Source organism: Meleagris gallopavo, chromosome 7 (genome assembly GCF_905368555.1).
Source record: "Meleagris gallopavo chromosome 7, MGAL_WU_HG_1.1, whole genome shotgun sequence".
NCBI classification, from domain to species: domain Eukaryota; kingdom Metazoa; phylum Chordata; class Aves; order Galliformes; family Phasianidae; genus Meleagris; species Meleagris gallopavo.
The window spans coordinates 7,024,301-7,050,602 of record NC_139410.1 but is presented as its reverse complement, the minus strand read 5'-3'; the positions used below and the strand labels follow the sequence as shown (position 1 = coordinate 7,050,602).

Genomic DNA, 26,302 nt, shown 5'->3' with positions numbered 1-26,302 from the left:
CCCAGAGGTTTGGTTGCATACCCACGTTGTTGGAGAGAGCAGTAGCTGCTGTGATCTTTCAACTGTAGTGTGCAAGTATTTGAGCTGGTGACAATTGTGTGGTGAAGAATGAGCTTTAAGACTCTGAAGCTGTTGAAGTTAAATATTCTAGAAGCAAAAATCATCAGGTAAGAAATAATCTCATGTTTTAGGACAAGCTACATTGGTCCCAGTGCTTCCAGCTGGCTAACAGTGTTGGTTAGTAATGCAAACCTGAATGGTTTGCCAGCATTCGTTTATGATGTTAAGCAATTTAAAAGAAGGGAGTGCTGTATTAACCAGAATTCGTATGTAGCCATTGCTTGTGATCCTGACTGTGAATGGTTGCTAACCCAATTGTTTGGGTGAGGTTTTTGAGGTGTTGTTTTTTATGACAAGTGTGTTTTTTTTCTTCTGTGAATGCAATGCAAATGATAGAAAATTCATGTAGAAAATTCATAGCACTGAATGGAAAATGAAGAGTTTATGCTGTTAATGATTAAGAGCAAGATTACATATTTCATTCTGTCAAAACAGCATCAGGGTAACAGTATGGGGTTGGCTTAAAATTAAGAGGGGAAAAAATAGGCTGTGTGATGCTTGTGCCTCGGCTGTGGCAGTGCTATAAGCTCCCACAAGAAAATAGAAATGTAAGTATTGCTCTTTTTCAGCAGGTACAATCTTGACTGTGCCTACAGACTTCTAGAGGGTCCTGACTTGGCATGCCAGGAAAAATCAGATGTACCAAACCCTCCTTAAAATCACTACACAGTCACGTGCTGGAGCTGGAGCCAATGCAGAAGAAACCTGCAGTCAGTTAAACACAACACAAATGTTTGTGAAACGTTTTTCATTTCTTGGCCCCTGGGAAATCCAAAATACACGAGAAAGTTAGAGAAATGCAGTGGAGCACAGCAGGGAATGCAAAGGAGGTTTTTGCCCACCGGTGTTGGTTCTTCTGCAGGCTCCCTTGCCAGCATCTTTGATGCAATGTTATACAACCTTGAGAGGTCATTTTTAAATGCTGATAATTTGCTGCTTAGAAAGATATTCCCATGAAACAAACTCCAAATCATTTCCCCATTCGCCTTCGTTTGTAAGCAAGGTTTGCAGCTCGCAGGAGGTGTCTGGGGCACTGAGCTGCTCACCCTACATCCCGGTGATGTGTGTGTGCTACAAGCAGCGGTCCCTTGGCCAGTGGTCTGGTGCCACCAGAGCAAGTGATCCCACGCTGGGGGCCCTTCATTAGCTGCTTGTAGTCCCTGTAATGATCTGGCTGCAGAGCCTGACGGCAGTCTGCAACTTCTGGTGCCCTGAAGCTCAACAACGTGAGCTGATTGACTCAGTTAGGGCCCCAGTCTCTAACAGCAAATGCAATCAATAAATCTTTGTTGGTAAATAATTGCTATTGAACAGAGTTTTAATATAAATTTATGAGTGGTGTTTTATCACAGCTTGAGGCTACAGCAAGCCACTGAGTGATGGATTTCAGATAACACTTACATTCATTACATTAACTTTGTAAGTTATTTAAAGCTTGTACACTTAACATTGCTTTTGGCTTGCAATGACCTCCTGGGACTAGACGTAGCATACACATTACTAATAAAGAGATTGCCATACATACAGACAGTTCTCTGTTTTCTTTGTAGAGCGGTGCCATTCACTGGGAAAAGTCAAGGAGTGAAGTTGGTGCTCTCTACTGGAGCATATTTCTTGTCACTCATTAGAAATACAGCTAGCACTGGCTGTTAGGAGCAGCGTTGCTCTGTTAGAGTCAGAATTGCAGTTTTGGAGAGAAGGTGGTAAGATTTGATTTGAAGTGTTAAATTCTTCTCAGTTTCTGAGCAAATCGGAGGTGTTACATTTGTAGTGTTGAATCTCGAGGGCTGAATGAAGTGCTAGAAGCGCAGATGGAGGAACGTAAGCAAAGGTTTCGTACAGATTAGGAGAAATAATGTAATCTGGTTGATAATAATATGAGAAGCAACGTAGAATTTTGAACATGGAGTTGATTCCCTTAATCCCTGACTGCCTAGCTGTAAGGTGCAATGGGATTTTTGCTGTGTGCTGGGGCTGGGGTCCACCAGCTTGCCAAAGGCACCAGGAGTCAGTAGGATCCAAGGTCCCTCTTGCTTCATAGACTTGTAGAATCACTCAGATTGGAAAAGATCTCTAAGATCTCCAAGTCCAATCCCAACCCACCCCACCATGCCCACTGCCCACATCCCTCAGTGCCACATCCTCACAGTTCTGGAACACCTCAAGGGAGCCCCAGCACTCCTTGGGCAGCTGTGCCACTGCAGCACTGCTCTTTCTGGGAAGAAATTGTTCCTAATAGCCAACTCTGCTTCCAGGCAGGGAATCTGATGCAACTTAAAAGTAGACATAATGTGACAGAAGGTGTTTTTTTGTTGTTGTTTTGTTTTTGTGTTTCTTTTCTATGAGTAGCATTTCTTGTCGTACTTAGGCCATTTTTACTTTTTTCTTTTTTTCTAAGTTTAGTGTAAGTGCATTTATAGCAGATCTAAACTCCGATACTAAGAGCATTTCTCCAGACCATTCTATATAATTATTGCAGACAAAGTGGCAGTCTCTGGCCTTGGGGGGATAAAGAAAGAAGCGTGGCTGATGTGCTCCTCTGCTTCCTAACACTTTGTTAGCTTCATGTATTCACAGTGCTTTTGTTCACAGATATTGGAAGATATATTTTGGTTCTCAGATAATACAAAAATTATATTATTTGATGCATCCTTAAGAAACAGATCAGGAAGTCTGATTGGTTGGATTGATACAAATAGATGATGCACATTTAACAATGAGTAATTTTTTAAAAGAGAGCACCAAACTGCACTTTAGAAGTGAGATGAAAACCCCATTCTGAATAACTAGTTCCTTATTTAAATCCCAAACCAGAATTTTGTAGTTCACACCTAGGTACAGAATCACAGAATGGCCAGGATTGGAAGGGACCCCAAGGATCATGGATCTCTAACCCCCTGTTGCATGAAGGGCCACCAACCTCCACATTTAATTGCAGCCCAGACTGCCCAGGGCCCCATCCAACCTGGCCTTGAACACCTCCAGGGATGGACGGGGCATCCACAGCCTCTCTGGGCAGCTGTTCCAGCACCTCACCACTCTCATAATGAAGAACTTCCCCCTGACATCCAACTTAAATCTTCCCTCCATCAACTTAAAACCATTTCCCCTAACAAGATCACCATGTAGTAAAAATCATTATGAATTTTCTATGTGAATATCCTATTATTTGCGTCCTATTCTCAGTAGAAAAAAAAACATATTTGTCAAAAAAACATCCTCCCGCAAACAGTGGGGATGGCAGCCATTCGTTTAGGTGGTTTCTTTTGCAGTGAGTGGAGTTTATAATTGGCATGAACTCCAAATTACATAAGTAGTGATATGTTTTCTTTATAGCACTGAACGGTAAAAAGGTGTGAAATATATTTCTACTTTCTTCAAGACTTCAAAAAACAACAACAACAACAACAAAAAAGGCAAGGAAAAAGGAAAGACAGTTGTGATTCTTATGGCTTTTTCCCCATTAAAAGGTCTGAAGAACAAACGCACCAGAACCGGCACAGGGAAACAGCTTTGGGAGAGTAATTTTTGATCCATATAGCATGGCTATAACTAAAATTGGGTGCCCCTACATGTGAGCGACTGCGCTATAGGTGAGGTTTAAAAGATGGGAAAGGTGAAGTGACGGATCACCTACTATAGACAAACATAGGAGTCAAAGGCAGAAATAAGCTTTCATTTTTAATGGAAGAAAACAACGTCTCTAACCACGAGAAGGCAGTAATTGGAATGTGTAACTCACACTTGCAGAAGCTTTTATGAGAAATAGTTTCAGAAGCCCCGCTCTGTTTTGTAAAAGTTTGAGGTTGAGCCACCTAAATGTAGCAAAGAATGGCACACAAAAAGGAACCTGACCCCCAGATGGTCAGAAAGTTCGGGGTTTGTAATTCAGTCCTCTCACACAAGCTTTTATTTACAGTCCTATCCACAGATCGCTTTGAGTTGAGAAGGGCTGCTCACTGAAGTTCTGTTCCAAGCCTGTGTGTCCAGGAAAAGGCGGTTGTGAACTTTGATTTCCCTTAGGGATCATCTCCGTGGTTGCAGAAGGAGAGTTATTAGTTCCTATGGGCTGCGACAAGGGACTTCAGCTGAAATTTGCAACAGCTGGCATTGAGGGAGGGAAAAATGTGCTCAGGGAGAGTTCTCATCGTGCGAAGGCACAGAAGTGCCCCATGTCCATTTGGCCTTGGGACATGCATTTATGAAACAGATGTGAGTGAATGCTTTTATGCAAACCTGATCAGTCAGATCAGAGTGTTTCTTGTGGCAGTACCGTGTGTGCTGAGACGTCCTGGTGCCCACACTGGGCTTCCTACAACATTCCCCACAACAACAAGATTACTGCATGAATTCATCGTAGAGCTGCCTTCTCACGTGATTTTGGAATCACAGATTGTTAAAGAGTGGTTTGGTTTACCATCACTTTGTACTATAAGAAGCTACATTTTGCTTTTCTAAGTGAATTTCTGTTTTTAAGCTGACAGCAGTTTGGTACACACACCAGTCCTTGTCTGTTCAAACATGATGATGACTTTTACTCTCAAATACTGATGGTTGAAATTCATCACTGATCTGTGGGTTGAATATTGTCTATGGAACAGTGAGGCATCTTCTCATGTTAAAATCTGCCTTCCTGAGGAATGCACAAGGATTTAACTCTTTTCTGTGTATGAAATAGTGGTTAATGTTTTTTCTTTTTTTTTCCTGCAACAGGGTATGCTGCTAAAGCGAAGTGGCAAGTCACTGAATAAAGAGTGGAAGAAGAAATACGTGACGTTGTGCGACAACGGTGTGCTGACCTATCATCCTAGTTTACATGTAAGTACTCCATGCTCTCTGTACCTTCAGCAACTGTCCAGCTCTGGTGAAGCAGTGGTAGCAAGTTCATCTGGGCACGTTTTTGTTGAGTGCAGTTTGGTGGAGAAAGTTCTTTCTCTTGCTTTATTCCATTCCCATCCCCTCAAAACTGTGTATTTGGAAATCAAATTCTGCATTGAAACTCAGTATGTACAGCCCAGTTCCTCCAAGTGCCCTGTTTAAGCCTTTACTTTGTGCTGATGTCCTTACGGACTTGCTGTCAATTAAGAAAACTATGGAAGCATTTTAGAAGGAAAAATGTTCTAGACATAGTTAAGACTAGGTACGTTTTCTGGTATTTGTCAGTGTGCAATGGTTGTGGTTTATTCAGAAGGTAATTCTGAACAGCCTTTTGAAAATGACATAGCTATTAAAATGTGCCATACAGCATTTTCACATGAAGGTCTCTGTTGTTATCTCTGCCCAAGGATCCTGTCTGTGTGTAGAACACCATCTGTGGGTTTGATCTGGGGGAAGGAAGAAGCACAGGTGTCTGACTCAAGACTAGCCCAGCCCGTGAGTCCCAGCCATGTCAGCATGAGAAAAGATGTGATTTGTCAGAGCTCCTTCCATGCTAGAGCAATTCAGAAGACAATGGATTTTGAAACATGGGGATTTCCCAGCTCTTTCACTTGCTCTGTATTGCAGGCAAGAGTAGAACTCAGGAAGCATAGTATGAGCATAGTATGACCCTCACCGAGATCTTTGGGATTGTCCTGGGTCTTATATTTCATCACCATACCCCGTATGGAAATCAGAGGGTGACCAGGTGTAACATTTTAGGGCCATTTGACACCTATTGCTATCATTTTGAGTTTCTAGACAATTTTATTTTACTTTTTTCAGTAAGGAGTAAAATTCAAGGTTTTGAATGGATGTATTTCTGTGGATATGTTCTTGAGTTTGAATGTGTGGACCTGTCAGAAAGCTGCTTCAGATAGATGATGTCTCAGGAGCGTGGTTGTGCTGATGCTGTGTTTGCACCAACTTGCTGTTTCCTGAGGGATGAATATTAGGATTTTCTCTGGCCTACCGCAAGAATTCAGTCTCACTTCTTGCCATAACAGTGCTTTGCTATAGTTTCTCATATTATTTCCTTATTTCCTAAAAATTAGTAAGTGATACTAGCAATTCAAGCGATTGCTGCTTTCCATCTGAAATGTTGCCCCTCAACTTGTGTAGTCCAGGGCAAGTTATTGTTGAGTTTCTCTTTTCTCCCTTTCACAAACCTGGACAGGACTGTCTGGCCGAATTGGCCATTTTTAGCCTGTTTAATCTGGGGGAATGCTGCTGAGAAGCAACCCTGAAATACCTAAATCACATATGGGTATTGCTGGCAGCACGGATACCGCGTGCCTTTGAGCAGCCCACAGTGGATCCTCCGGATGTGCTCCCTTGAGGCTGTGATGGCCACTCTGGGGCAGAGCAGAGAGCAGGCAGGCTGCCTTGTCTGCGCCCACGTCCCCTCCGCGCTCTGTAAGTGCTCTATTGTTCCTGAGCTTCCTGGGAACATATGTTAGTTTTTCATTGCTTCTCACAGACAATAGAGTACTTCTCTCTAGGCTTCACTGGAGCTGCTTAGTCTTCCCCTGAGTGAGAATCCATTGAGATTAGAGGTAATTACTTTGAGATTAGAGGTAAATCCATTGGAGATTAGAGAGAATCCATTTAAAGAAGAAGTAATTACTAGCCTGTAATTGTTTCCCTCTATCCCCACTGTGCCCCCCCACTCTCAAGAAAAAGGTACATGTCTCTGTATTTCCATTTGCTCAGACCTTTCTTAGAGGAGTTTGTAACACACTGTTTTTCCCTGGGCTGCATTTTGGTGGGTAGTAGTGGGGGATCGTACAGCTCCTAGTTGACAGGATGCTGCTGGAGACAGCCTAGTGCTTGTTCTGAGTCTTCTGCAGACACCTGTGCTGAACTCACTCTCTAGGAATATCTGTGCTTCTGCTCAGTCATGTTAAAATCTTCCTGTGATGTGATTTGTATTATAAATGATGCGTCTTAATGTTTTAATTCCATTGATTTTAGCCTTCCAAGAGTCACTGCGCTACTTGAGTGCATTTCATTACTGCCAGTGAACTACTTTGTGTCAGATAGCTGTTGTTAATATACTCTGCGGAGCATTCTTTATGCATTGGGCAATTCGTACATCCATCAGTTACCATATTCCCCTTTTGCACCTTGCAGTTCCTGATACTGTTGCTGCTTGCTTTAACATGTCCTTATAAGTTAGAAGCCTCCACCTGAAAAACAGTGCAGGGCTGACCTGGCAATTTTGTCTTGTTATCACCTTATTGCTTCTGTGTCAGCCTCCTCTGCTGGGATTGGAAACATGAGTAGCTTTTTCCCTATCCTGTGCAAACTAGTGTGGACGAAGAGGTAGGACCAGATGCTCCAAGTCAGTTGGACTCCCAGTACAATTTGTACAAAGTGTTGTGGGTAAGGGAGCAAGAAAGTCAGGATTTTTGCTTGGAGATTGCCCAGTGTTTGGTTTTCCTCAAACAAGACTCTGATAAGGTGTTTTTGGCTTGATTTTGCTAGGTTTTGCTGAACTCTCTCTGTTTGTTTCATTTGTTCACGCCAAACTCAGTAAGCTGATGAATTTCTAAGGCTGTGGTTGCACTGCTGTTTGCTTTTTGAAAAATAAGACTTTATTCCTACCAACCTTCCATCAAGTAGATGAAATAAAGAGTTAGCCATCCTAACTTTCGTTAGCCATCCATCTAAACTCGTGAAGAGACGTGGTGCTAATCTCACCTGTGAGAGAGATAGGTGTTATTTCAGGTCCGAAGCTACTGTTGGTTGTTCAACACTTGGCAGTTGTAAGTCTGTGAAGTGAGTGGTGATCTGGCCTCTAGTGGTGGTAGGAAGGAATAAATTTAAAACATAATTTAGTCTTTCTAAATCGTAGCTTGAGTCAGAATGCAGAATTTTACTGAACCCCAACTTTGGAAGAAGCTTTTACAATATTTAATAGCTGTTATTGGGTACTGTACTTAGATACCGCTTGAGACTTGGCCACCAGTGTGTCAGTTTTCTGTTGGGTGTGTTCCACAGCAAGTCACGCACGAAGACAGTGGCTTTTAATATAGCAAATAGTCTGTGTTGCAAAAATCAGTACTGTTGTCCTCTTAACTCAAGGATTGGCTACAGAATGGAAGGATTTTGGGTGGGGTGTGAAAATCAAACTGGTATCCTACTTACAGAGGAGGTATCTGTGGAAGGGTCAGGCCTGCTTGGCAGCACAGCGTGTTGAAATGAGTGCTGTATTGTGCCTGCTAAATAACTACGAATGCTGCCAGGTTGACATTTTACACAATAGCTAAATTCATATCCCTTCTTCTTAAGAAAGTGGGGGAAGAGAAGAATGGGGAAAGAAAATATATGTACATAAGCACCCTACTGTTTCCTGACTTGGTCATGTCAGTTTTTTTCAAGAGCCTTAAACCTTCCCTTCCCTTGGGATGCTGAGGAGCTGTGCCAATAGAAAATGGTGGGGATAATGAGAGAGAACTTTGACCCGCAGGCTTCAAAGTTCACCATAGCTACCTATTCATCATACACTTCTGGAGTATAGCCATTGAGTGGATGACTAAAATTCTGGCTGACAAATTCAGCGTCAGCCTACCCAAAGGGACCCATGGGAATTTGTCTAGGCATCTCTTGGCTTTTAATGGCAGAATGCCATGTGTAAGGGCTCCTGAAATGTATTCGCCAGGATACCTGCTGGGCAGTGCTGCACTCGGCTTCTTTATCTAAGCCTCATCCTGATGAATCGATGGTGTTTCACCATTGTCTGTCTCCTGGACACTCGCCACCATGCCACAGGTCAGTAGATGACAAAAGCTTTAGCTGTGGATGTCCATTTTCTGCTGTTGCGTCCTCATCATCATGGCTGCCCCTTTTTTATTTAGGGGGGTGAACTGCTAAGGGGTGTAGAATGGTAGCAGTGATTAAGGGGAGAAATCTGTCCTTCATCTCTGTGAGAAGTATGTGAATTCACACATGTAATTCTGCTCCATTAATCTGACAGTAGCCACGATTTTAAAACTCTTCACAGCAATGCTGACTGGATGGGCAGCCCACGTACGTCGCCTCAGAGGTCACATTAGTGGCTTTTTACAATCAGGTAAAGTGAATGTATTTCAACCAAACAAAAGAAATTTCGGCCTGGCAAATAGACTACACTTTGCACAAAGGCTCCAAAAGTATGCAATAAGGACACATCCTCCTAGAAGTTGATGTAACCCAGGCCCAGCTCTGGGCCTGCAAAAAGCTTTGGCGCTGTGTGGTGGGGCCTGGCCTTTCAGTAGAGCTTTCTTGCTTGGACACTTCCTTAAGGAAGAGTAACATTGGTGAGAAATAGAAGGCAGATTAAAATGCCCTGTGCCTAGGTGTCTTGTAGTTTCTCACCTTGTTTAGTCCTTACAATTTTCCTGAACAAATTGAGGGTTGGGAGCTTGCTTGCAAATTGGGGCATACCTGTAACACTTAGAGGTTGGTCCTTTACATTGTAGCTTCCTGGCAAACTCTTTTCTTTCAAGTTCGAGAGAAGATTTATAAATATAGATATATAACCTAGAATGTGTTTGTGGTCCTTAAGTGAGATGTATAACTGGGGATAGCTGTCAAGGCAAATTATTCTGACCCTGGCTTTGTGTCCTCTCGGACTAGAAACTGTCTTGCCATTGCACCATTGTCTTCAGTTGGAATAAAACTAGTTAGGGATGGTCAGCAGTGTGAAGTAATCCTAAAATATGCAGTCCCTGTCTGCGCTAAAAGAGAGGAAAACTGGTTGTTCAGAGCAACTTACAATCACATCTGTGATTCATTACAGATGTTCACAGGTCAGTAAATGCACAAATAAGGAGAGTGTGAAGCACTTGTCCTTAAGTCCACTCATTTCAGAGGGCAAGATTTGTCACATCATCAACATGGGATATTGTAGCAAACACAGTGCTGTTACTTGCAGAGCTGTGCAAACTTGCAGTAGAGCAGCAAGCATGTATTTATTTCACTCTTGTGCTTCCCTCCCACCTCCAAAAAAAAGAAAAAATACAAACAGGGAAAAATTTTGGTATCTGAACGAGTTGCAAACGAATGGCAAAAGCCAAGCTATTAATTAATCACAAGGTTTTATAAAATGAGAGCTTCCTGTCCAGCAGAGCTAACTGCTGTGGATATAAATGCCTCATAAATTACTCACGATGGTAAAACTCCGATTTGTCTTTTACGGCAGTTCTTGTTACAAAGTCTGAATGAGGAGTGAAGTGCAGACAGAGTTTTGTTAACGTTTCATGGAAATGAGCAGTCCATTAAAAAAAAAAATTTTTTTTTTTTTGAAGCTGCTTCTGTGTTGAAAGTGTTGCTGCTGCCCCTAGATGGCTGATTGGACTGATTGATATTGTAGTATGCATACAGTCAATGCTTTTTATTACTGAAATGTAATGTTCTTGACTCCCAGTTTGAATAAAAGAGATTTAAGATGACCTTCTGTTTGTCAGGACAAGTGCTTTAGTGATCAGTGTTTTCCAGAATGCATTCTCATTTCTGTGCTCTTCTCAGAAAACAACATTTCATTGTTTTTCTTAAGCTTAACTGTATATTCTGAAGCAGAATGATATTATGCCCGTGTTTATGTGCACGAGGGGAGGAAGTCTACATTAGCAGGAAAATCTGATGAATATATTCCATGGGGCTCATAACCGGATCAGATAGGTTTGTTGCTGTGGTCCATGCGGGGCAAGTGGAGAGAGGAGTTGGAGACTTTTGTTTCTTCTTAGGTGTGCCTGTGGCCCCAAATGGAAACCAATCAAGGAGCGATTTATGTTCATTAAGTGCTTGTCAAAACTGAAAAATTTTCTAATCAACAGCAATCTAGCTGAGGCCCCTCAATGGCTGGGAGTGTCGCCTCCGCAGTATCGGCTATTTGCCTGTTACAACTCTAGGCTAGAAATCCACTGATGATTACATTAGGCTAAGCTGCGAAGTAAATGAACCATGTCTTATTTAGGTGCAACTAGCTTCAGTGTAGTCCTGCCCCGCAGGGCACTTTATAGCGTTTTATGGCTTTAAAATTAGTGTAGCTTCCCATTTGCTGCAGGGTGCTGCATGTTATGCCTTTGAACTCAATAAGCAAAGGGAAGGGGGCCTTTTGTTCCCCACCCAACCCTCCCCCCCCCCCCCTTTTCTTCTTTTTGCAGTTTAGCAATTTTGTTTTGCATCTTTTCCAGACAGCATTTTGCAATAAAAATGTCTGACTGCCCTGCACACACACAGAAGTGAGGGCTTCAGCCCTCTGCCGGTCTGCCTGCACTTTGGGGTTGGCTCTGGGCTGCAGGAAGGGCTCTGGTTTTGTTTTCCCAGGCAGTTGTTGCTGACGGTGAACAATGGGTTGTGTGGGTTGCTGCTTACCCTCAGCTCACAAAGCAGAAGCTGCGTGCAAAACGGGTGCTGCCCTCAGACTTTAGGAGGATTTTCCAAAAGCATGGGTCTCTTGTTTTGTTCTACCTCTGATCAGTGAAACACTGTCTCAACCACAGCACGCTGAGCCTGGGGGCTGTGCTCTACAACTTAAGGATGGGAACTGGCAGAATATGAAGCTGTTTCTCTCATGTTGAGGTGAAGCATTGGCAGATCGGAGAAGGAATTTCTAGCTTTCTATCCAGTTGGACTCGTTCCTAGCATTGCAAAAACAGACTTATTATTTTAATAACTCAAAAGGAGAAAAAGTCTCATATTCTTATTTTGGTACGATTAAATACCGTTCTGGGAGAGGGTCTTGTTTGGTACATCATGCACTGGAAAAGTGTGGCAGTGGGACAGGTATGTGAAGGCTCCTTAGGAGGGAGATTGTTTTAAAACAAGTTAATGATGTGACACAGGACAAGCCTGAGATGAGAGGTGAACTTTGAGTCGTGTTCACCTAGTGCCAAGATGCAGAAATACAACTCCAGTGAAAGGGATTTCCCTGCAAGATAGCTCCGTTTTCTGAGCCCAGCCAGAAGAGGTCCTAGTTTCTGCAACTGATCTTCTGTCTTCTTGGTGAGGTTCCTTGGCCAAGAAGACAAGTTTGCAGCACTGCGTTAGCATTTTCACTGCAGTCCCATGACAAAAGTATGGTCAGAAAGGGCCAGTCACAGCCTTTACCAGAGTGGAACTCAATTTACCTGCTCGAAACCTGACCACATGGGTGTTTTGATGCAGGAGAATTCTGCCTGAATAAAATGGTTCAGCTCTTACTCTTCAGGTACTTGTTTTGTGGTACCCTGTAGGTGTTTTGTAATTGTGCACATCGAGAAGATAATATCTACTCTAAAGAACTTCTACTCCCACTTTATATAGCTCCATAGAAAAACATGGGGGTATTTAATCCTCAGAGTACTAATTGGTAAGTGCTATATTCAGAAATTCAGTACTCTTGCTCTCAGTACACTGACAATGAAATGCTTTGTGGTTTAAATACAAGACTAAGTGATCTCCAGAGGTTCCTTCCGAACCTTGTGATTGTGTGGTCTGTCTTTTGTATTAGAGCCATCTGAAAATTCTCATGCTTTGATATTGAGTATTACTAATGTGAGCCATGTAACTTAAGTAACTTAAGGCTCATTCTGGGGAGGAACTGTGCTGTTGCACACTCCGATGTCCTTTTGTAAAGTACTGAGGTCAGTGTGGTAAACTTGGATGGGGGTGAGTTTGAGTCCCAGCTTCCCATGCTTCCATCTGCCTTTCTTTTCACCTGGTCCATGCAAACTTCCTCCCCTGAGAAAGGGGCCACACATCCATTGAGCATAGCTGAGGAAAAGCAGATGTTTGGCTTTTTGGTGGGTGCTGCTGCTCAAGCAGCTTTTCCCCTTTCTTGACTGGGAGAAGGTGGGCAGCTAACTGGGCACATCATGTAACCAAGTTTTAGCTTGCATTGATAGTGGAGAGACTTCTTGGGCAATCAGAAGCCATTGCAATGCATGGCAGCTAGTTTAACAGCCGCCGGCAATGAAAACAGAAAGACAACTCCACACTAACAGTGTTTATTTTTGGTATGTCTGTTCAGAAAATGTAATACCTGTTTGCTCCCTATGGATGTCTGAAAGGCTTCTATTCACTGAGTTGGTTAAATCAATTTCTGCTGTTGTAAATGGAAAGCTGTATTAAGACCAGAACTAAAGTACTTTACATTCTTCTGTGTTGTGGCATATCATTCTTTTTTACTCAAGGCAATTCATTTTGTAGTGCCGTCAGATAATATTTTGTGTTATCTGCAGTCAATGCAGCTTTTATGACTTTCAGTGATACTTTAACAGTTTATTTAGTCCTAGAGATAATGGTCAATGGCCTTGAGTAGTCAAATTAACACCTCAGCAAGCCAGTATTTGAGCAAACCACTAACAGTAACCTCGGGATGAAAAGCAATGAGAATCAATATAGCGAGTGTATTTTTAGGGGTTATTGATTGATTGATGCGTTCTGGCCTTAGTGGAGCAGCAGCATTGCCCCACAGCTGACTAAGATGAAGCTGCCAGTCGCTGATAACTGTAGGCCATCACCTGTGCAGTGTTTCACAGGCTCGGAGATTAGATGGCAGCCTCCTACAGGCCTGGGATAAAGAAACTGTGGTTCGCAGTGCCAAGCTGGAGGAAGATGCTGAGTGCTTCCCTGCTGCCAGCCATCGTGGTGAGGGTTAGTGACAACATTATGTGATGCGGTGCTGCTCTCACCCCCGTGGGGACACTGAGGCACCCCGCTCCTTCTCCACAGAGCAGGCCGCCATGTTGAGCCGGGTTCTGTCAGCAGCCCGAAGCCCTGGGTCTCCCCACCACAGCTCTCAATTGCTAGCAGGTTTCTCTCATTGCACCTCATTTGCATCTGGGACATCAATTAGCATGTTTGTTGAGGCTAATTGAATGAAACTCAATCATAGCTCTTAATTGCTTGACTATGTGAAAAGAAATCACATTAATGCAGCTAATTAAGTGTATGGCAATAGATGCAACATAATTAGGAGCGAAATGTAAAAAACAAGCGCAGGCGAAGGTGCGGGAGCAGGGCGTGGGGACACGGCTCGCCGTGCTGCTGGCATGTCTGGGGAGGATTCCCTCCGTGGTGCTGCTTGCTTTTTTTCTGCCTTGCTGAATGATGAACGTGGACAACTTGAGAAGAAAAATGCAAATGGCTTTGCAATTACTACTTTTTCAAGCTGTTGAGGGGCAGAAGATGGCACTTCTGGGGTGGCCCGCTGTTGAGTAGGCTCTAGGGACTTGTTAAGTGCTGTTTAAAAGTACTTGGCTTTGAATTACCCTCATGCCTTGTTAAAGGGTTTTTTCCCCTTTTTTCTTGGATCAGCATTTTCCACAACTAACATCTAGGGGAGTTATATCTGTAACATTTGCATATCAAAATCAGGCTTGCTGTCTTCTCTTTAACACGGCATATTCCAGATGACAGCAAGACCCTCATCTGTTCTAATCTGATCAAACCATACATTGGGCTTCTGAGGCCGCCACATTATTCTGTAGTTTTAACTTCTATTCCCCGAGTGCAATCTGAAGGAGCATGTGCAAGGGTGGCTGGTGAGCTGGCTGCAGACTTGGTGCTTTCCTCTGCTCCTCCTCAGGGAACGCAGAGATTATCGCTATGCATCTTGCACACAATGAAGGAGTCTTTATTGTTTACATTTGATATATCCCTATAAATATTTAAGCTGACATTAATACCTGCGTGGCATCTGTTCTGTTCGGGCACTTCCATATAATCATGATGTGGCTGCAGCACGTTGTTTCCTGCTTGCCAGCACTGACTGACTCTCCTGAATTGTTTATAGCTCACCTAAGCCCGTTTTACTCTCAATTAAAAGTGCTTTAATAACACCCTGTCACATCTCGCTGGTTGTAGTAGGGAAATTCATTTGAAGAACTTGGGCAAAAGTCTTCGTTATGAAATTTATATCAGATACAGCGTGGTTGTTGCATGTTAAACAAAAAGTACACGCTGAGGTTTGGTTGCTGTCTGATCCAGCCTCGTTTTAGAGTCCATAAACCATAAATGCTCAGTTACATTCTGGTCATTGTATTTTAATTTGTAAAGAACTGAGACTGCACTAGAAAGTTCATCAACTTGGTAATTTATAGTTGAATCTGCTTTGTTCATTTCTATCTAGCAACTACTTAAGAGGCTTATTTTAATGCATTGCTTTTGTTTCTTGTAGAAGCAGAGCTCTGCTTCTTCACTCAGTGAATTGCTTGGACTTCCCTTTTTCACTCTCAATTCCCAAACAGCTGGGGAAAAAAAAAAGGAGGAGAAAAAAAAAAAAAAGCTAATTTCTATTTTGTACCACGGATTAATGTTAGGTGTGAAGAAATGAGCACCATTTGAGTAGTAAGTTTTGATTTGTTTTGAACAGAATTTATAATTTGTATTGTAAAAACTGTCAGAGGTGGAGGGATTTTTATGAGGGAGCTGATTGCTCCCTGTGTTATGGCAGTAGTGATTTAGATCTGGAGTCTGCCTATAGTCCGTGCTGGTATTTACTTGTAGAATTGACACTGTGGTCATACATAGAGGCCTGTAAGCTGCAGATTTGGAACTGTTCTAATTAATATCTGTGATTTTCTGTATAATACTGTGTAGTCTGACTAAATTTTGCCCTGAGCACTTAAAGAACTGAAAGAAATATCACTGTCAGCAAGTATTTGGTTGTGCAGGCACAGAGCATCACCCGGTTCTCTGGAAAGCAATCAAGTTCTACCTGTAAAGAAACTAGGCTTTTTGCTACAGAACATTGTTCAAGAGGAACATTCCCCTGGTTTCCAGCTTAACTCAAGAGTTTATGCCAATTTATTTTCCCAGTCGTTGGTTCACACTGCCATTTTCTTCTTGGGGCACATCCACCCACATTGTATTTTGTACAATATTTTTTATATAGCATTTGTCCTTCATTTTGGCGTGTTGTACGACCTGTCCTGCATTTCCTCTCAAAGCGTACAGTCTGTTTCTTTCTGTGGTTGTCCTTGTGTTTGTTCCAGCTTCACTTATTTGTCTTCTGAAGTGTCAGTAGCCACAATAGCATGTACTGGGAGGTGAAAATCTTGTTTTGTGTTCTGGCTTTAAAATTTGCCATCTCTACTGGAAGCATCTCTTCTGGTGTACCACAGGATTGCAGATTCAGTGTCTGTCTTACCTTAATGAACTGTCATTTGTCCTTTGATTAAAAAAAAAAAAAAAAAAAAAACCAGGCTCATTTGCTTCTCTGTGTTCATCTGAAGAAGCCCACAGGCAATTTAGAGTGTGCAGCTGAAGCTGGAGTGCAGAATCCTGAGCATATTCTTCCAGTGTAAGGATCAGCACGGCTCACTTTCTCCCAGGTTTCTTGGAAAATAGCAGCTGCAGCCAGTTGGCCATTGCCTTGACACGAGTTATTGGATTTTCTTATTCCCTCTTTGTGTGCCTTTCAAACAAGAATTAGGAAAAGCCTTTTCCACTTCTGGCTTCCAACTTTTACTGTGTTTTCTCTAATCAGACCCGATTTGCATAATTTTCTTCCTGCTGTGATTTTTTTTTTTTTCCCCATGTATAGAGGAAGGTTCATAATCTAAGGAGACGGTGTTGTAATTTCAGAAACCTTACCAGTTAGCCAGTGTCCTTTAGTAACTTTGTCGATGTTTGTCAATGAACTTCTGCCAAATTTTATAGAGAAAGAAATAACTGCATGAAACACTGGTGAAACAGAGAGGATACCCAAGCAAACGTGTTCATGAGAGGCAGTCAACCTAGTCTTGTCATTGTCTTTGGCAAAGTTGCATCTGTGGCTCAAAAGCAGCCATGCTGTGACTTGCCACTTACCCTGCTAGTTGTTGGAGGGTGTAATAGCTCAAGGCTTCGAATCACAGAATCATTAAGGTTGGAAAAGAGCAATAAAATTAATCTTGTCCAATCCCAACCCACTCCACCATACCTACTGCCCACGTCCCTCAGTGCCACATTCCCACTGTTCTGGAACATCTCCAGGGTTGGTGACCCCACCACTTCCCTGGACAGCTGTGCCACTGCATCACTGCTCTCTTGAGAAAAAATTCTTCCTAATATCCAGCCTGAATTTTGCTGTTACTAACATGGACTGTATTAACTAGAAAATGGAAGGAAAGGGAAAACAGTGTAGTGGATAATAGCAGATACAGGACTGCATTCTTACTAAGCAGTGTTTTAATTGATCTGATGCTTACAGAACTACCTGTTTGATTCTGGTTTTTGTTGTTGTTTTTTTCCCTCTTACCAGGACTACATGCAGAATGTTCACGGGAAAGAAATTGACTTGCTGAGAACCACTGTGAAAGTTCCTGGAAAGAGGCCGCCTCGAGCTACATCAGCTTGTGCCCCCATCTCCAGTCCCAAAACAAATGGCCTTTCCAAGGACATGAGCAGTTTACACATCTCACCGAATTCAGGTAATACCAGCCAAACAAGGGAAGAGCTTTTTTTCCAGTTGCGTGTAGGCAGTTGTCATCTATCACTGGGATGGGAATGAGATTTCTTAATTAAAAATCTCAGTGACCGCTACTGTGCAGCTTTTTAAGCCTTCTCTGGCTAGTGATCTGGCCTCCACGAGTGATTCTAAATTTTTTAGTAACCTTCAACATCCATCTTCTGTATTTGGTACTTTATACCTGCTAAAAGCTGACGTAATTTCACCAACGCTAGAACTGATGCGACCTTACTGCTGACTCATTAAGTCTAATACTGTGGAAAAACAGGAGATGTCATTTGAAAGGACTGCTGTGGCTTCTTGGTGGCAACCACACCACTTGCTTCCACCATTAGAAGGATGCATAATTTTTGGACTTTCCAGCAGTGAGATTCTTCTGTAGAAGGCCATTTTATTTTCTTTATGGGAGGAGTTTATAGCTCTTTGTGAGCTCTAAACAAAGAATTTTATTGTTCGCTGAAGTACTTGTCCATACAGCTAAATGGATTTTAAAAATTGCTTTGAGAAAAACCGTTTAAGACATTTTATTTTACAAAGCACACAGCTTATGCAAAACACTTAACAGTATAGCGTTGGTATAGAAGTTTTGTCAGCATGTTTGGGATGACATCCATAAAGAGCCAAGTGCCTTTTCCAGTTATGACTAACATAGGCATCTCCAGAACTGGCTGACAAAGGCATCCAAGCACACTTCTATCTCTGTGCAGTCCACCCTAGTAGGTACAATGAGCAACTGTAGGAAAGAACGTGGCAAGAGGAGACCCATTCAAGGATCTTCTCTTGGATAGTAATGGTTATTTATGCTTCAGGCCACAGTGTGAACCTCTGCCTTTTTATAGGGCAAATTACCCTACTTTAGGGGTAAGGAGGATTTTCCATCCAACTTCTGATGCTGCTCTTCGAGGTGAAATGTTTAAATAAAAAAGAATAACAATAAACAACAGTTCTTGCATTGCATGTTCTATTAGTTGGGCTGGGGACTTGATATGTCTTAAAGTGTGATTTCATCAGAGTCTTTTTCAAGTTGTGACTTGTGCCTCTAGAGGTGTGGAGCTGGCATTGTCATTGGAAGAGTTCGTAGGAGAAACTTATTCGTGGTTGGTTCGTGTTTTACATTTTGTTTTCTAATCAAGATGACTGGGAGAGCAGGTTGTTTTTCAGCATTTCCTGTTATTTAAGGAAGAGAAGTGCTGGACTCAGTCAATATATCAGCAAAAAGACTTCTGTTTTTAAGACAGTTGAATGGCTTTAAACAGTCAGAAATTATTTATTTCTCCAGAGAAGTAAGTTTCAGAAAGCATATGCAGGAGTACATGGTAATAGAAGTTTTTAATATGGTATTTACGTATTAAAATTCTAAACTAATTACTATTTTCCAAGCATATGAGAGAGTGTAACCAGGGAAAGGAGAACCCGATTCTTTATCATTACCCACTTGAATACCTTCACCTCCTCTCTTGTGCAGCTGATCTTCAACCTTAAGCAAGATGTTGACCTGCTTATTTTTGCATTGCTTTCTTCCTGTAGATAAAGCAAATATCAGTGTATTAATGATGCTTCTGACTGACTATAGGGTTGGCATGACTGTTTGGATACATCTTTATAAGTTCCTGGGGGGAGCAGTGAAGATGGGCTGGATGATGGGTTTCTACCTGCTGCTTTGTGCCCACTTTGGGTGTCAGAGGGTGTGGAGGTGGCCAAGATTTTGGTGAGATGGAAGGGTTGGTTCTGATCTGTCTGGTGGTTGCGTTTCTGTGCAGATAATCAGCATCAAGAGAGGAGCTTTATTAAGAAAGCCAACTTGTGTTTTCCAAGCTGTATTGAAATCAGTCAACAGCTGATGGATCCAAGCAGTGATCACTGGAGGTATTACAGCTGATCAGGAGTCTACCCAGCAGCAGCTCAGCTGTGTGTCACTCCTTACGTCATTCTCAATCCTCTCATATTCAGTTAAGATTGAAGAAAGAGTTGCATTGCACTCAGTGATTTTAAAATACATTGGGAGTGTTAGTATTGTAAAAAGACAAAGTCACAAGCTGTGCCTGGCTTGGCAATCTGAACCTTTCTGTTCTCACATGCACTGGCAGTGCTTTGTGTGCAGCGGGGTCACGGCTCCTGTTCAGTGGGATGCCCGGAGGTATGGCTCAGCTCCTGGTGTGCCAGAAGGAGCCCTGGCATCCACACTCATCTGTCATGCAGCTAAAAATATTTGCAAATTATCCCTTGTTCTGTCTGTCATGCTGTCTCAGAGCGTTTTCTCAGTTGCTAGTACTGGCAAAATGTTGTCTTCGTTGTAAGTGATATTTTAAAACTGATGGCAGGACTGAAATTGTGTGTTATGTTTTTTTGCTGTTGACAAGCTTGTGTACACAGATCTGCTGTGCCAAGGAGACTCGGGCCAAGCCCAGAAGAAATCAACATTTGCTCTTTTTATTAGCAAATATGCGATGTTCTAACTGCATCACATTGCACCTCACCCCTGGAACAGTGATGCTTTGTATTCTTCTGTGCTTTTGCCAGTGCAGACTTGGGATGTGGAAATATTCTCCATGCTTAGGAGTGAGTTGTTTGATGTGGTCAGGATTTTCCTTCTGCTGTTATGAAATTGTGTATGGGTAAAAAGATATGGTGTTAGAAGAGTACCAGCACTCAGTTACAATGTCTGAGGTCACTCCTGGAAATCAAGCTCTTAGCACATAGGTAGTGATAAGCAAAGGCCTACTGGAAGCGTTTCCCTGATGAAATTCCCCAGTGTTTCAGCCCACTGAGGACCTTTCCCAAGGTGCTTCCCAGCAGTGCTGTGTGACAGGAGCTTGGCCGTGCTGTTTGCTCCTTGTGAGTGGCAGAACTTCAGCTGAGAACCAAATATGGAGTAACATGAGAAGGTTTTGGTACTCTGCTTTTGAGTCTCAGGTTGACCACGGTATGCAGGAATTCATACAAGACGAATAGCAGACAGAATTAAGCTGATTAGGGAGACGTTACCATTGAATTCAAAAGGGATTTACCCAGTTTCAAGGCGATAGGATTTATTAATGGTCAAGTAGCAAGGGAAGGTTTGTCTCTTAAATCTGTTAGCATAGCTGTCACATGTAAAAGAAGTTTAAGAGCACGTCATTCCTAGCACACGGAGCTTAGTGCTGCTTTGTGGCACCTCTCTGAACGGGGTTGTTTTCGTGGTTTGAAGACTACTTGATAAACACAGGCATATAACAGCCACCTCAGTGACAGCAGCCTGATCTGTGAGCGTGTTTACATCCCAAACATCTGGAAGGGAAGCAGCTCTCTCTGGGAGGCAGTCAACAACAAAAGCCAGGTTGCATCCCTTCCTGCAAGTCTCCACTTCGGAGGTGGAAGGGAAATAAATGCCCGTTAGGAGGGTATATGAAGGAGAAGCCAAGATGACTGTTTTCTGCTCTACACTGGCACAAGGGCTGTGATGAGTATAAAGTAAGGCTGTTCCTGTTGCTGCAGAGCCAAGCAACTAGCTCACAAAAAGGTGCATTTACTCTGTCTGAATGTTTTGCCATGAAACAATGAAAGCAAAAGCTGGCCTCTGGGCTTTCTTGTTTTGTGTGTTTGGGCTCTGACAGATTTTGGACTCTGAGATTCTGTGTGCCCACTGCTCCTAAGTCAGTACAGAGGGGTGGGGGCTGTCCCACGTTTGTTATATGCAAGTTTGAAATAGCAAATATTGAACTGAGGCTTTATGAAAGGTGCCTGTTAATTTGGGAGAAATCTGTGAGCTGGGAAAATGAAAGCTTGTTTCCTTTAGAGAATGTTTCTAAATATATTTTACTTTTAAATCAAAGTTGTTGAACGTTGCTTAAGTAAATTTAATATAAATTTAACTTAAATTTACATGATGCTGAAGATCATTCTGTGGTGTATCTCTCTTGAAGCACTTTAGAAGGGGATATAAGTAGTGGACCTTCTCAGTTTCAGATGCACCCAGCAGTTGATAGTTCATCAAAGCCGTGTTAGAGTCAGCACCATGCAGTTCAGCCTCTGGGCAATTGCCTGTGCCACTCCTCCATGTGCTTACTCCGTTCCCCTGCTCCACTTGGGTCCCTCCCATGGATGCTGTCCTTCCCAACAGATCCTGTGTGTGCTTCCCATAGGCTGCAGCTCTCCAAGCACGGCTCCAAACCACAGGGCCACTCTCTATCCCGTAAGCCCGGTGTACCCAAAGCCAGAGCCACAGCAGGAGCTGCTGGTGTAGAAAGTTCACGTCTAAAAATAGCATAGACATAAATTGCTTCCTGATTAACAGTTCGTTTAAATAATTTGCTGCTATTAAACTTACTTACAGTAGTGAGTGTATTTTCAGCCTCCTAAAATGTGTTAGCTGCATAGCCATCATTAAGGATGTTAAAGGTTGTTATCTGCTAAGTATGTGTGGCATTTCACACATTCTGAAAGAACCACGTGTTCACATTTTTATAAATGGGGGAATTTCCATTTGTTATTAATTGTGGCCATCTATCAAATCAATACAGCGGTCATTAAGAAATCTTACTTCACACCAAAGTGCTTGGAATCAGGCTGAGTTGGAGTGGACTGCTTTCCAGGTTTTCCATATAAAACCTGTGGTTGTTGGTTGGTGCTTTGTACTAATTTTGTAGTATGAGCTTAACCTGAAATGTTTTGTGTGCTTTAGCTTGAGCATGAGTTTTCCAGTTCTACCACAGCTCACAAGCTCAGGTTTGTGGCTTAGTTTTGGCCATCCAAGTCAGGTTTCCATTTGGTTGGCTTTGCTGTTAGTTCAGTGATATACAGCTGTAGTGAATGAAAGGAGAAACTGTTGCTTTCCGTGTTTGGATGGGGAAAAAAGCCAGACTGTAAGTGTGCTGGAGATTTCCCTCTCATCCCATTAGAGGGTGATCCCTCAAGGTCATCTTGCCCAGTTTGTTCATGCCAGGATTTGTGCTTTCTAGAAGCAGAGACAAACTTGCACTTCTAGTTATGCATGTTCCATCATATGAGGAAAAGGGAGCGGGGCAAACAGTCCTAAGTCAGTATTTGATAAAAACACTACCTTTGTTAAACCTTGGACAGACTGAGTTTGCTTGGGTTTTCAGGAGACAAGGAGCTGTGTTACGATCCCTCCTTTCTACAGCGGGTGAGTGGTGTCCATCTCCTGGTGATGAGCTGGATAGACAGCAGGAACATGTCGTGAACCTTTGTGAGGATGCCAGCCAAGAGGCAGGCGTTGCTCAGGCCATGCCTGCTCCACTCTGGTTGCTTTTATGCTTCTGCTGCACCGTATCTGGAATAAAAACCACAGCCCCGTCTTGTCCATCCGATGCAATCTCGATGAGTTCTGATGGTTACACGTTGTAATGCTAACCAGTTGGATGTTAAGACCTTTGTGAAATTGCTCATTCTTTTTCCTCCAGTGATTTTAAAATATTAAAGCCATCAGGAGGGTTGAAGCTGATTTACCAAAAGGGAAAAAAAATTCACAAATGTGTTTTGAGTATTGAACTGCCGTTGACATCTAAAGTCCCAACCATGCTGTTTTCCTCCACACTCGAGCAATCAGGACATCCAGCAAACCCATAAAAAACCAAACTAATAGCATGAATATTCAGTGACCTAGAATACTAATTATTGTCATGAATATTAATGCGATCGGACTTGCTTTTTCCTCTTCTCTTTCTCTCTGGCTCTTTTTTTTTTTTTTTTTTTTTTTTTTTTTCCACTCAGCCGGCTCTAAAGATGGGCCATAATGAGAGCATTTAGGAGAGAGAGCGCTCTCCGCCGTGACAGGGACCGGGGTAATAAGGAGAGCTTGATTAACGCCGCGCACTTGGGGGAGAGATGAGAAGATTCACGTGGGCCTGTTGTGGGGGAGGCAATGAGGCACCGGCGGCTGTGTTGCTGCTCCCTCAGATTAATGAGGCCTAAGAGTGCATTAGGAACAGTGACAAAGGTTTGATCTAATGGGCTCAGTCATTTTTCCTTTGAGTGACAGACGCACAGAAGTAATTGGCTGTGCAGAATGGCAGCTCATTGGCAGTACTTAAGGATACATTATCCCCGTTGTGTGGCCCGCAGAGGCTGTTTATCAAAACTGCTCACACTGCAGACATGCATTCACTTAGCTGCTGTTACAGCAGCGAGAGCTATATGGAAAAAAAAGAGTGATATCACGTATCTATTGTCTCATTTCCGAAAATAAAGTTTCTTTGTTCCAATTTCGTAAGACTCCAGAAGACACTTGAGTACTCCCAGTCTTCCCTCTACCTGGAGGAGCATCCACGTGCTGCTCCCAGGATGAGGGTCGGACCTTCAGCCCTCTGGGAAGGTTCCCGAGTTGCTTGGGTTGATCATACTCAGCTTCCAGGTACATCTGTTGACAGGTGAGGTCCCCATCCGCTTCTCAATTCCATTATTATTAACTTCCATGGATTGTAAGAGGTATAAAGAACATGTAGTGCCTCTGCCTCAGGCCCTGTGCATGGTTGGCTTTACGTGCAAGCAGCACAACATCTCAGAATTCGCTGGTTTTCTGTTATTTTTGCAAAGTCTAATTCACAGTTATTAACAGGGTATAACAAGCAACTAACAGCAACACAAAGTAAACCATTTATCAATGTGAAATGGTCACCTCTGGGTCTTAAAGTTGCAGTCTTTTAGCAAGCGAGTAACCCCAAGCCGGACCCCAGAAAGTGACACATCTTATTTATTACTTCTATTTGTTGAAAGTGCTGAAAAAAATAGCATTGTGCCTGCTGGGAAGGGGAAACTTCCTGCCTACAAGACAGGTCTGGCATCTTGAGCAGGAGCATTTTGTGGGGATGTTGGGTTTAATTTCTTTTAGAAGAGAGATCTCCTCAGATGACTTAATTTTCCCCACTTGCTGCATTGGCTTGGCGTGCACGGAGAAAAATAGTTTTTCTCGTTATACTCCCAGCACCATTCCCTTCACTGCCAGGATGTTTCTTGGCATCAGCTTGTTTGTTCATTAGTAGTGACCCTTCTCAGTTTGCATGCTACTAACTCAAGCCTGGTTCTCAGAGGCTGCCCTGCCAGGCTGCAGGATGGAAGGTCTTCCTGCATTAATAGCTGCTTATCTTTGGGGAACTTGCACAGAAAATAAACACTTCTGAAAAATGGTAACAATGAGTGAATCCCATAAGCAAGTCATTCGCTGTCAGCGTATTGAAGCTTTCAGTACTGAAACCAGGGAGTGTGTTTTGGAAAGATACCATCATCTCACTCTTTTCTCAGTCACCATGTGAGTTGCCTTAAATTATTTTAGGTCCCCGACAAGCCCAATGCAGAAACAGTGTGCTGTTTGAACACTGCAGTTAGAAGGAAGCAGAAGCCGTGGCAATACTTGAGCAATCTATCCCACATTAATAACCTCACTCAAGAACATGATTAGAGAATTTTGATCTCTCTGGCACTCTGCTGCTCTCCTTGAAAGCATGGCTTCTTACTTGCCTTGCCATGCTCCTCAGCTCAATGGGAAAAGAAGGATCTGTCGGGAGAGTAAAGTAGTGGTTTAACCATTTCTCAGTGCTGGGCACGAGAAGAAGGATGTGTATTTAAGAGATGGATGCCGGGATCTGACATAGAAAACCCAAAAGAGCCATTCCCAAATTTTACGCAGTAAAAGCAGTTGTTGTTCCAACATTCATATTTGTTGGGAAGCAAAAGGCAAAGAAGCAAAAGTATCACCTCTTACAGCTTAAGATACTTCTTGTGAAAGTTCTGTTCACTGGAAAGATTTCTGCACAGCTTTGGCAATTAATTCAGAAACTTAGCACAGAATTGAAGAGAGGGGTAGGGGAATACTTTTCATATTTCTGCAGCTAGCAAAATGGCCTCTTTCACTTTTCTTTTTTACCCTGATGCCTGAAGAAACTTCAGGGAGCACTGTTGGGTCTGTTTTTTTTGTCAGGCAACCAACTGCTGGTCTAATCTACTTGCAGTGCCTTTTATGAATTAGAGGACATTTCAAGAATATGCAGTGTACTTGCAACATAAATTGACCCAACGTGATTTGAAACAATTAACCCTCTGATATCAAGAGTCAGGATTTCCTGACCCACAACTCTAATGTATTTTTCATTAGTTCTAACAGCTGGTGAACAGAGCCCTCTGGCCTTAAGAGGTTTATTTCTTTTTTTGGAAGAGAAGCTCATAGTGAACATGAAGAGCATAACACAAATAAAACGTGGTCACAGTGAAAGCATAGCGATAGCATAGTTCATCCAATCCAGTCTTTTTGTGCTTCTGTGCAGCCATTTTCTGCAGGTCTCATGTGTTGCTGCTTCAAGAAAAAATCTAGTTCTTCCTCACGTCTCCTGCGGTGTCTTCTTGTCTCATAAATTCAAAAGCATATTGGTTGCATGTCTGAACCAAACTTCTTGCAATTGAGCAGTTTGGTGGGAATTCACAGATGTGTATGCAGCAATGAATGGAGGTAATCTGCATTTTGTTTCTCTCAGTTGTTGTTGTACAGTTGTAATTAGTGGGCAGCATGGTTGGTGACGTGTCCATTAAAATACCTGCTGCCCGGTGGTGATTCACTGTATTATTTTTGTTATGTGGAAATACACCAAGAGGAATGGCTGAAATGCTGTTCACTGTCCTGTTCCGTTACAAGAAGAACATGACAAAAGGCCAGAATGCTTTGTTGTTCTTATTAAGCAGGTTACCAAAAGTGTTTATCCTGAAAATGTCCCCTGCTATGACAACAGGCTGAGGGAACAGGGCTTGTTCGGCCTGGAGAAGAGAAGGCTCTGGGGGCACCTCATTGTGGCCTTCCAGTACTTGAAGGGAGCTTACAAGCAGGAGGGAGACTGACTTTTTACATTGTCTGATAGTGAT

At 42.7% G+C, this 26,302-nt stretch overlaps 1 protein-coding gene across 5 annotated transcripts in view; it reads left to right on the top strand.

Annotated features, from left to right (window-relative positions):
* The window catches only part of AGAP1 (ArfGAP with GTPase domain, ankyrin repeat and PH domain 1), a 290,576-nt gene that overhangs the window by 165,013 nt on the left and 99,261 nt on the right, over positions 1 to 26,302 (top strand). For all 5 annotated transcript variants that reach the window (XM_010713236.4, XM_085228640.1, XM_085228638.1 and 2 more), the window contains 2 exons: positions 4,834 to 4,938; positions 17,252 to 17,420. In XM_010713236.4, the coding sequence (XP_010711538.1) occupies positions 4,834 to 4,938; positions 17,252 to 17,420 (274 nt within the window). The remainder of the gene's footprint in view (positions 1 to 4,833; positions 4,939 to 17,251; positions 17,421 to 26,302) is intronic.